Here is a 12,291-nt window from a genome sequence, read left to right on the forward strand (position 1 = left end):
CACCTTGCACAGATGTTTTATCAGACTCCTGGTGGACAGAATTTCAACGCTTTCCTTTGTATCCAGGATTAGAATTGCCAAAGGTGCAGCCAAATGCAACTTGCAGTGTCCTGAATCATAGTTCAGGCCTGCCTGAATTTGTAACTTCCTGTCCTGGAGAAAGACAATGAGGCTTCAAGTTGCCTCTGGTAAATACAAGGAGTAAATAATTTTTGACTACATCCTGCTGTTTTTTCTTCTTCCTGAACAATCTGTACTGTTGGTACTGTGCAGTGCAAGTCAGGGGATAGACCCCTACAAGGCAACATTACATCCCAGGCAAAAGATACAGTTACGTGAAAATTATGTGGAGCCTTGGTGTTGCAAAGACATTTCCAGTGAACGCGGTCAATTGGAGCTCTTCCCTGATGTGTTAGCAAGGCAGACCACACCACAAATATGACTGTAAATGTTTCTTTACCTCAGTGTATATTTGCACAAGAACGAGTTTATACTTGCGGCATTAACAGAATTTTCATGGAAAGATGAAATTTCACTTTATAATCTGCTTATAACTACTTCTAAGAAAAACTTGTGTATTTATTTCAGTGTAGTAACAAAACCATGAAAGGAGCAGTAAGAACACAAATAAGTCAGTAAATCTATGGAGAGCTGCGCATTGGCTGTCCTAGAGGAAACTAATGTATCTGTCCTCTGTCTGGTTAAAGAGAGGGTGAGAATTCAGTAGTATTCAGTACATATATCACAGGGTAACAACCGGCAAGGGTAAGACAGTGTCATTAAGCTAAAAGAGGATATTGGCTCAAAAATAAACAGATACACGTTTTCTGTGAATAAATGTAATTGGAAATAGAAGAAGTTGAAATACCAGAGAATAAAAGTTCCAGTACTGTTGTTTTATAGGTATGAGAGTGAAAATGGTAATGGATGGATAGGCAGGCAGAGTCATCGTGAGGTGGAGCTGTCTTGTTTATAAAACAGGCTGTGACAACAGGGTCTGGCTTTGTTATCTAGAAGACCCCCAGGAAATAATGCAGGGCATTTATGTTCTATATATAAGGTGCTATTAGACTGATGCCTCCAGGACTAAACAGCCTGTGAAAACCTTTAGAGGGTAATACCAAGCATGTAAGGGGGATGTTTGCTGTGAGTTAAATGTAGTTTTTCAGAGTTTTCCATTCTCTACTGCCATGTATTCACTGATCCATCTATGCAGACATCCTGGATGAGGTCTCAAAAAGATGCCGCTTTGGGAGTAGCAAACTGGTGGTTGCTGTGGGGAGCAAGCATTCCTGTGGGGAAAACAGTTGAGCACATTATCTGTTAAAGAAAAAATAGCAAAACTTCCTTTGTTCTGTCCTCCTTCAGCTGTAGAACTTTGCTGCAGCCTCAGCCTTCATCCCACAGCTCAGGAAAATCCCACGTGCAGCATAAACCAGCTTTTCCTCACACTGACCCCAAGTAACTCCCTCATCACAGGATATCAGCAAAACAGAATGTCAGCAGCAGCTGCTGCTTCTCAAAATGCCGGCAGGCTGCTGGCTAAATCGCGTGTTTTTGTCTATTTAAAGAAAATAAACGGATATATAAGCAGACTCTAACCGAGTGGGAGGAAGATGCTAATAGCAGCTCAGTAATTGCGGCTGTAATAATTATTCTGAAATCATATTTCCAAAATATCCAGGTGGAAAATGAACTTTGTTGATAACATAGCCAGTCAGCCTCTAATCTTCAGAATTTAAAATTAGTTTGGCCTTTAAATTTCCACTCATGAGGCTGAATCGGTGTGTCTTTGCAAGGTCACAGATTGAAGAATGGGGCTCATTTGATTTCAATGAACTGTAAAATTGATTGTGTAGCGCTCACAATTAAGGAATGACCTTAGCGCTTTTCTGGCTGGGGGACCTTTGTTGGCAATACTTTGGAGCTGTGTTGTGCTTTTATTACCAGAGCACTGTCCTGTCTTACCAACATGGCTTGTGGCTGAGGACAGCCTGGAGAACTTTTCTTGACCAGCCAGCAAAAATATTTCCAGAAACAGCATATAGGATTTGAACATTTTGATTAATTTCTGGTGTGTGAATGCTTTAGCAAGTGAAATCATTGGAACAGGGCTGAGTAATTTTTAGAATATTGCTGGGGTAGTAGACCAGAAATCTGATTTCTAATGCTTGCACTTACCTAGTGAATGAACAAGAAGATGTACTACATGATTTAGTCATGTCAAAGCAACACAAGGTTGTACTGTGAAAGCCATAGAAAGAATGGTAATACAATGAGTAGGTGTTATAAATATATACTCAGCAGATAATTTCAAATGAATATGCTTTCAGAAAATAGCAAAAATTGCCGATTTTCACACAGAAGGAGAAACATTGAATAATTTGTCGATATTTTTCCCCGGATTTTAATGTTATAGACTAATGCAAGTGAAAAACCTGCAATTTTGTTCAATGGATATTTCTGATAAATGTGATAATTTATGACTGAGATGTTAATGTCTGTTGAATTCAGGGTCAAATTAACATCTCTTTTAGAGCTTCAGTACATCAGCAGTTACCACAATGGTATTTAGAGAATGACAGATAGAAATGTCATATTTTCCTGATGGTTTTAATACACTTTACTTGCATTGTTGTGGCATTTACAAGTCCGTGGTCTGTTTCAGCACGTGGCTGTGTTTGACTAAAACTAAAAGGCAGACCTTTTCCCTGTGGGCTTCACAGAGTAAGAGAAGATAGAGATGAAAGAGTGAAGGACAGAAGGGAGAGAATATTCATCAGTTTGATGGGTATATTGTGTAGATATTAGTAACTGTCTCACTGGTGGCATAACTCCAGTGGCACATTTATGGTGTCGCTATTCTAGATCTTTCATTTGAGTCTGTACAATTAATGTTGCATGAATTATTGGTTATGCATCATGCAAATGTATTGTGTGCCAACTACTTAACTCGCTGATGGATGAGCTGCCTCATATTTTCTGTGGCATGTCATGGGGTAGGTGTCCGGAGCACTACTGCAGAGAAGCTCAGATAGAATTCAGAGTTCACACCCCAACATGCCCCATGGGAATCTGTTTGCCCAAAACCTTGAGCAGTGCCCAAAAACTATGAAACAGTGCCACTGCATTTGAATTGTATCTGCAGTGACCTCAGTGGAATGATGTGTTGTCTTGTGTTGTTGAACTTAATTGCGGGTACTGTAGGAATGTTATGAGAAACAGCTGCGGCCCACACTTAGCCTTTGGTTTGTTAATGGTGATAAACAGGCTTCTTAAAGAAATAGGCCGATGTAAAAAGCAATGATACTTAGGGTGTATGTGTAACTAAAGGCATGCAGAGCAGCAGATGACCAAACTGATCTTTCACCTTTCAGATGACTTACGTTCAAATAGTGATTTAGGCTACAAGTGGCAATGTATTTGAACTCATAGTAGCCCCTTTTTGCTTGACTGACAAAGCTTCTGTGCTCTTTGGACACACTCTGGCAGGTGAATTTACAAGAGGTTTTTAGCAGGACTCAGCTGCAGCCTAACTCTGCATCCCCTGAAGTCAACTGTGAAACTCACACTGGTCACTTCAGGAGCCATAGTTTAGGGCAAGGTTTTGTTTGTACCGTCCTGGAATTTGTCACACACGTGGCATTTGTCCCAGTGAGTGTTCAAGAACATTGGAAGGGCTATTCATGATGACTTCCTAAGGAGTTCATGCAGTATTTTTCTTTTATTTTTTTTCTTCTGTATTTTGATGTCAAAATTAAAAAAAAATAGTTTTAAAACACTTTGCAGATTTTTAGATTTTTCAAAAGGTGACCTAGCAGTTAAAACAAATGACTGTGAATCTAATGTTCTACTTATTTTAAATGGGCATCTTCAATGTTTTCTGTGGCCACAACCATGTCAAATAGACTAAAGCCAGTTATAGACTAAAGCAAGTTATAAACATCCTTCTGAGAGCATTGCTGTCTATTTTGAAAATCTTTAATAATCCATCATACCAAGCATTGTAACAACATTTTCTGTGGAAAGTTGGGTTTGCTCTCCCTTGATGCTTTTCTTTGCTAGCGGTGGAATGCAAACTTAAGGCTAAAAGTCTCAAAATGTGTGAGTGGTGCACACACAAAAATTTGTTTGCAGAGTAGATTGTGTGTGCATACTTCCTGTTCAGCATTTAAAAACTTCTTTACAACGTACCTGATGTTTTTCCAGCCACAAACACACACACACACACATATATATAAACTAGAATCAATCCTTCTGGTTGTCTTCTTACATAGTTTCTTGAAAACCAAAAAACTCACAACAACCACTAGAGTATTCAAAGGCAAATTGCTGTTAGACAAAAGTTAGATCTTGGCAAATGTCAATAATTATGAAGCAGGTCATGCTAAGACTTCTATGATACTATTGTGAGACTAGAAATGGTTGAGAATTGGTGGGGAAGCTGTCGTTATAAATAAACATTTAATGGCACCTCTCTCCATCTTATGTGTCATCTCTGCATAGCGCTTTTTTGCTTAACACAGGGTCTGGTTTTTGTGGGTTCAAGAAGACAGCTTCCCTTCCTAGACATGTTATTCTTAGCTTACTCTCTTGAACAGTGAGTTAGTTTAAGACTTAAGATTAAACGGTCATATATAACTTGTACAAGGCCATTCACCATTTACAGAACCATGATACTAGAAATTCAACTTTCAAATTGCCAGCAGGGTCCCAGTGTCAGAATACATCATTTTCTTTGGCCCTAGTTTGAATTTTTCCATCAGATCTTTTTCTTCTGCATCTGTCAGTGCATTTGATCATACACAGAGGATCATTGCTTGTCCAGTCTTTTCTGGCACCTGCTTTAGCATTTTTAAAATGTGAAGTTCAAGGAGGAACAGGTCTATCACAGAATCATAGCATTGTAGGGTTGGAGATCATCCAGTCCAACCCCTGCCAGAGCAGGATCACCCAGAGGAGTTCACACAGGAAGGCGTCCAGGTGGGTTTTGAATGTCTGCAGAGAAGGGGACTCCACAACCTGTCTGGGCAGCCTGGTCCAGTGCTCTGTGTCTTCCTGAAGGAGTCAGAATGTTTTCTAAAATTGCATGTCTCAAACCTATAGGTGGGTTGAAATAACATAATCTTTCAGTTGTTTTATTTATATTGTATTTATTTTAGGGTGCACCTGGAATGAAAGGAGAAAAAGGTGACAGAGTAAGTGTGCTTTAAAGTTGTTTTTTCTAAGATTTTTCTTTTATTAGACACTATGTCTTTAAAAGCACAGACACTTGCTAATGAAACACTTGTTTTGGTTTTGATTATTTAGGGTGACATTGCTTCTCAGAACATGATGCGAGCAGTTGCAAGACAAGTTTGTGAACAACTGATAAATGGTAAACAGTGTTGCTTGCTGTGTTTCTCATGCTAGTAATTCACTGCTTTGCTTATGAAGAGAGAAAACAATGGTTTAAATGTAAGGTGAGTATACTGGCCACAGAGCATAGCAAGAGCTTGAGTGATCTGATAGCTGTCCAGTGCCAATGATTTGGTGAGAAAAAAATGTGGCATTGAATTTTTGCCAGATCCAAATGGCTAGTTTGATCATGAACTAATCTGTGATCTTTGAGAATACACATGCAAGTCTAATACTCTGTACAAGGAAGGTGACTTTCCTTTTGTCAGTCTGGTCCAAAATTACTTTGTCATAAAATCAGTATACATTTTCTGTTAAACATGTCTTATGTTCAGGAGGAGGGAATTGGGGAGGAAAAGGATGCTCACTGCAGATACTTTGCTAGCAGGAAAAAACAGATGAGTGTTGGGTAAATACTGTGCACAGAATCATCTGTGCTATGCAAGTAAAAAGGATATTTATTTGGATAAGGAGTCCAAATTGAATTTCAGTCCTCTACTGCCACACAGTGCAGCTCTGCAGCCCATGAAAGTGTTTTCTACAGAGCTTTCTCTCCGTCCCTGAGGCTTTTGCTATCAATAGACCTGCCGAGAAGGACAGAGGCAAATGTGCCCATCAGTTGTTCTTAATATTATTTCTATGACAAGGGCAAGTGCTGACTGAGGTAAACAGTTACACCTTTTGGATCATTAAGGGTTCAGACACCTTTCTTTGGAAATGAAATTTGCCTCTATGCAGAAAGCATACAGGAACAAGCCAATGAATCTTACTGTTTTAAGAAAATGACTTCACAGACTGTGTGCTGCCAGCTCTAGATGTGAATAATTTACACTGTGCTTGTGGTAGCTTCAGAGCTCTGAAAGTACATCGAATTGTGATACTCCATCTTTTGAAGTATAACAAGTCCTTTCTGGTCTTCAGAGGAGAAGCTCTAAATTAGAGCTCTGAGAGCAAGATTCTTGTAAACAAGTATTTTGTGTCTTTAACTGCTTTACAGTTATTTTTTGTTAATGTTACTGGCTTCCTTAATCCCTCTTACCTTTCTTCCCTCTGTCCTTCATTTCTGTTTATCCTTCTTAACGGTTATGCATCTCAAGTCTTCCTAATTCATCAGTACTAATTCACTGGTAATTTATTGAATGGGAACAAGGATGGGATTTAGTGAAGAAAGATAATTTGTTATTCCTTCCCACTCTGATAAAAGACTTTTATTCATTTCACATGGTTTGTTGAACCATTTTTCTTTCCTTTTGAAGGTCAAATGAGCCGGTTCAATCAAATGCTGAATCAAATCCCGAATGATTATTATTCAAACCGTAACCAGCCAGGGCCACCAGGACCACCTGGTCCCCCAGGAGCTGCTGGTACAAGAGGAGAGCCTGGACCTGGAGGAAGACCAGGGTTCCCAGGACCTCCAGGGGTCCAAGGACCACCCGGTGAAAGAGGTGAGTAAATTCCAAGGCAGCTGTGTATTTCACAGTGGACACAGTGCAGAAGCTGCCAGAGGAGCAGTCCGATCCCTTTACCATGTCGGAGTAGGAAGCCAACACCTAGCAGTAGCCTGTGAGGTCAGATTGCCTGAGGGACACTGATGTTCTGGAGAACCACGTTAATTACCTCAGTGTGTTCCTCTGTCTCTCCCTTACTCATGTTTCGTGAAACACAAGTTGGTATAACATTTTGGCTGCTGTCTCAGGCTTTCACGGGATATCCCAGGAAAGTTCTCAGAACTCTTCTGGCACCAAACAGCTACATCTTGAAAGGCTGTTTTGAGTAACACAACTCTTTGCAGAACAGAACTCCCATTAAGAGAGAAAATGAGTCATTACCATGAATAAAAAGAAGGAGTTGAAAGAATCAGGTCTACATCCATGGCTCTTTGCTGTGCTCTGGGAGAGGGAAGCAACGCTGAACTGAGTTTGAGCATATGGGTAACCACATTTTGTGGCTACCTTGGATCACTGCAATGCCATGTAGGGTCTGTACTGTAGTATGCTTATTCCAGCTACTCTAATGTATCATAGACTTAGTACTGTGCTTTCTTAGCATATATTTTAGTATAATCTTTGAAAATGACTGGAGAAAAATCAAGGCAGAATGAATTTCTGAATGTTACTGTTTCTTAGACTTATCATAACTGTTTCTGAGAAAGAGTAAAGCATCCTTTATAGCAGAAGTATGCAAGCTTGAAAATATCTTCCAGCTTATAGTTTAAAATAATAAGGTTCCATGGTGTTTTAAGTATCTCGAAGACTTTCCTGTGTTTGAGGAAGTTTATTCACACTAAATTACCTCTGCATCCTACTTTATTTTTAGATTAGTATATTTATATCCAAATTATTTTCCCAAAAGCACATTTGGACATCTGTACAAAATGAGGTTTGACCAGCCTTGTTACATTAAGTAAAAGGAACTAAATATTAATATCAGTGAGAGAGCATGAAGAAATATTTGTTGATGTGGTTTCCTTCCTTTGGTTTTTATTTCTTCTTTATTATTATTTTGTAGGAATGCCTGGAGAGAAAGGTGAAAGAGGGACTGGATCTCAAGGACCACGAGGTTTGCCAGGACCACCTGGTAAATATTTCTCATTTTATCAGATTACAGAAAAGTAGGAGTAAAAGACAACATTTCTTCATAGAGAACCAGACTACATATGGCGAATGAAAATACTTTTCTTTGTCCACTTCGTATTTTTTGACATGTATTAGAGTTTAGTGGAAACTCTTGCATAGAAAGATTTTTGGATGTGGCTAATAGGTATTTCTCTTTATCTTGTAATCTACTCATCTGTCATAATTGCTTGTGTGAAAATGTATTTTGTGAAAATACGTTGTCCGAATATTTGATGGATATTTTAGTTGTGTTATCAGATGACACTTTTGCAGTATCTAGTTCTACTTCGTACTTGTGATTACAGAACTACAGATTGTCCCCAAAGTATAAAATACTCTCATATGCAGAGTTACCAGATGATAGAGTCAGATGATTTGACCATTGGTTTTGCTCTTTATATCATGCAATTTTGTTCACTGATGCCTTGGCAGAATTCAGCTGCATCATTTGTTTCTGCTTGTAGTTCACTAGGCTAAACATGGTTTTTCATTGCAGGACCCATAAGATGCTTGCAGCAAATTGTATCCCCAGTTACTTGAAACTTTACTTTTCTGCTAACCAAAATAAGACTGATTCAAAAAAACCCACATTACCTCATCTATCTTGGGGCTACAGGGTAGCAATATTAATGTACTCCTATATTTTAATTGAAATCCAGTGTGCTTGTCTAATCTCGTAGTCTCCCTTGAGATTTTTGTATCTTACACAGAGGGGAAATAAACCAGAGAATTCATTGATGTCTCTTACTTGGCTCAAACCTTACTAAATCTGTTTCTGTGAATAAATCCTTAAATAAGCCACACACGGGGAAGCAACTAATGATGAGTCAGGTTTCTAGTTTGCCTTTGTTTTTCTTTCTGTTGACCCCCATATAGCAACAAAGTGCAAGTGTTTTCTCACCAAAGACATAGCCTAGTCTGCGTAGTCTAGACGGCAGTAATGTTTGAGGTTTTATCAAGCTGGCTCTTAAAGAAAACAGCCCCCTAACCTTTCAATTCTAAAATTAGGTCCACAGGGAGAATCTAGAACTGGTCCACCAGGCTCCACAGGATCACGAGGACCACCAGGGCCACCAGGTCGTCCTGGAAATGCAGGTATTCGAGGACCCCCAGGGCCACCAGGATATTGCGATTCGTCCCAGTGTGCTAGCATCCCTTACAATGGCCAAGGATTCCCAGGTAGGTTATAAACAACTTAACTTGCCTTAAATAGCCTTCACACATGTGACTGTTCATATTAACATGAGGCAGTCCTGTAGCCTGGACAGACTGAGTCAGGAGGAGAAGGTTGCAGTGAGCAGGCCTGCCTTGTAATGTGCAGGAATATGAACAGTCATGTGGGCTTCGATGCAGATATACTTGATTTTATGCATGATTCGCTTTAAATAGGAAGTAGTAGCTAAATATTTTAGTCTTTTCTTTTTAGACGTAGATGGTTAGTAGTTGATAGTGTTGCTCATAGGATTTAAGTGACCGTTTTCTTCTTCTTCTTTTTTCCCCTCCGTCCCTCCCCCTTCCAATTGTCTTCAGAACAAGGTTGAATTCTCCATGTTTCTCTTGAAAAAATAAAAAGAATGCTGTGGTTGGCAATTTCCGTGTGTCTCTTTTTGAGCAATATCAGGATTATTTATACAAAAATTGATACCTGAAATAAAAACTTCCCACAAAGACAATCCATTCGGTGATACAGTGCAGACAACTGAAAAACACTACTGTCCTACAATTTCTACTGAGTAAAGACCATGAAGTCTCTGATTAGCCTTGGGTCATATCAGCCTTCCACTCTGGGATGTAGCCCAAAACAGTTGGCTGCTTCTGGAATCAAAATAAAAGGTTACAGCCGCCACCAATTTCTGACTGGAAAGATTCTAATGTATTTTAACATGGGGATCCTGCAGGACCACAGTATTGTTAACAAATTAATATGTATGCATTGCAACATCTCAAAATTAGTGTATGTGATACTGCTATTGGATATGGTTTGCTGTTAGTGTATTGTGCATGTACCCATGAAAGGAAAAAAAGAAGAGAGACATATAGATATATATATATATGTACACACTTGCAGACTCAGTACTGCTGGCTAAAGAGCCAGGTAGTTTATGCAGATCTTGCACAAAATTCTTATTGAAATGAAAAACGAAAGAAAATTGTACCTGTGATTCAGCAGTGTTCTCCTTTCTAGTAAGCAGCTATGTATACATATATAAATATATGCCTGTGACTTAACTGTTATGTATTTAGTTGAATGAAAGTATGTTTTTTGCATCTCAAATGGACTATTTAAAAGACTAACATCATCTTTGACCTGTTTCAGGTTTCGGCTAACACATTTTCTAAGTCGCCAGTGCTGCTTACAGTTTGAATACATGAAAATCCTGTTTCTGAGATGTTTGCGCACGTGCTTATTAGAAAATGAGTCCGTATGGATATTTCACCACGGATATGGTTTTTGAACCATGTTGGCCTCATAAAATGGGGAGATCCTTTTTACTAACACAACTCGTGAATGAGATAAAGGACAGTGATGTCAATTCCTTAAGCCTGTTGCATTTCAATAATAATAAAATAGACAGTCTTTCTTTCTTTTGAAAAAGACCCAGACCATCAAACGCCTCAGTGGTGAAGGAGGCTTATAAAACTACTAACCAGCAAAGGTAATGCCATTAGGAGAGACAGATTTAACCTAGTAAATGAGAAATGACTTATGTAAATAGTAAACTAATTGTGGCTTGTAAATGATTTGTATGGGACCGTATCCACTAAAATCTGTTAACAACTCTACGTGATGCTTTTGCATAAAAGCCTGCTGCTGCTTGCTATATGCCGGAATAACATCTTTGACAACTTATGAAACCTACCTGTCTGTTGCTTGTTACCAACATGTCTGAATCAGGGCATGTGCCTGTTTTTTTAATATGTAATCTTGGATTCTGTAACTGCAGTGATAAATACCACGGTTTTATAATGATTTCTCTTCTGTTTTGCTGTAGTTTTTGGTGTTCCTGAAGCACCAGCTGTAACTCGGTTTGTTACGAGGAACAGCACGAGACAATGACATGTACTGTATATTGCCGCTGGTGATAGTTACGTGTACACTCACCTTTCCCTTCTCAGAGAAAATTAGTATATGCCAAACCCACCTGTTCATTTTACCTGCTCCATGTCTCCTACTAATTACGCAGTCTAAAATAAAGTCCAGTGCTTGAATTTACTGAAGTAGCTGTAAAATAGTATTTTTATTTTATTTGCTTTGGTTTTGTTTTCTTTAACAATAATTGGTCCCGTGCATAATTTAAGACTCTTTCTGCAATGTTTTGTGTATTATAAATACAAAGCCTTTCAAAATGAATTTTAAACTCTTTATTATTATACTACCAAAAAGTATTCATGAACAAAGCTGAAAAATACCCCCCCCCCAGTGAACTGTTAATTTATATATTTATTTTATGGAAATAAGATTGGACTAACATTATGCAAACTTAACTTTCACTGTATTTGTGGATTCAAAGACATGTGATAACTATTCTGTTCAATCGGACAACTATTTTCAACCAGAGCCATACGTGCCTGAAAGTGGACCCTATCAACCTGAAGGTGAACCCTTTGTAGTCCCTATGGAGTCAGAAAGGAGAGAGGACGAGTATGAGGACTATGGAGTTGAAATGCATTCACCAGAATACCCTGAGCACATGCGCTGGAAACGATCGCTGTCAAGGAAAGCAAAAACAAAACCATAAAAGATCTGTGTCTTGTTTTGGTTTTTTTGGTTGGTGGGTTTTGTTTTTGCTATGCTTGCATTTGCAGATACTCACAGGGAGAGCGCAGAATTTCTTTTCCAGTATAGCTTTCTGGTCTTTTCATATCAGACTCACCTCTGTGTTGTATCGTGCTTATGTGGGGATAGCAATGTGTGTACCTAGAGACTTCATATTGCTCCGGAAATGCTTGTAAAATACTTTTGCTTACAGTGGCTGCATACAGGTTAATATGTGCATTCAGTTATCCTAGTGCTGCCTTTTCATTAAAATAATGTAAAAATGAATCAATAAAAAAAGAAAACCAAAAAACCAAAACAAAAATAACCACAGAGCTGCTGCAAGTTTCCGAAGGACTGTCTGCTTTAGCTCTACGTTTCTCTTCTTTTTCAAATGCATGTTTGCAGTTCAGTCACATCACAGGTCTGCATTATCTAGTTAAAAAAGCAAGATCCCTCTCCTTCCAATATCATTGCCATTTTCTTCTCTTCTTAGTTACACTTTGCAAAGCATATACTGTT

The 12,291-nt window shown here is 38.8% G+C and overlaps 1 protein-coding gene across 1 annotated transcript in view; it reads left to right on the plus strand.

Annotated features, from left to right (window-relative positions):
• Positions 1–12,048, plus strand: part of COL12A1 (collagen, type XII, alpha 1) — a 60,166-nt gene extending 48,118 nt beyond the window's left edge. Inside the window, exons 46-51 of the mRNA XM_010181289.1 lie at positions 5,163–5,198; positions 5,311–5,377; positions 6,654–6,842; positions 7,906–7,974; positions 9,021–9,191; positions 11,571–12,048. Coding sequence (XP_010179591.1) covers positions 5,163–5,198; positions 5,311–5,377; positions 6,654–6,842; positions 7,906–7,974; positions 9,021–9,191; positions 11,571–11,752 — 714 coding nt within the window. The 3' untranslated portion in view covers positions 11,753–12,048. The remainder of the gene's footprint in view (positions 1–5,162; positions 5,199–5,310; positions 5,378–6,653; positions 6,843–7,905; positions 7,975–9,020; positions 9,192–11,570) is intronic.
• Positions 12,049–12,291: the final 243 nt, after the last annotated feature.

Source organism: Mesitornis unicolor, unplaced genomic scaffold, assembly GCF_000695765.1.
Source record: "Mesitornis unicolor isolate BGI_N332 unplaced genomic scaffold, ASM69576v1 scaffold5273, whole genome shotgun sequence".
Taxonomy (NCBI): domain Eukaryota; kingdom Metazoa; phylum Chordata; class Aves; order Mesitornithiformes; family Mesitornithidae; genus Mesitornis; species Mesitornis unicolor.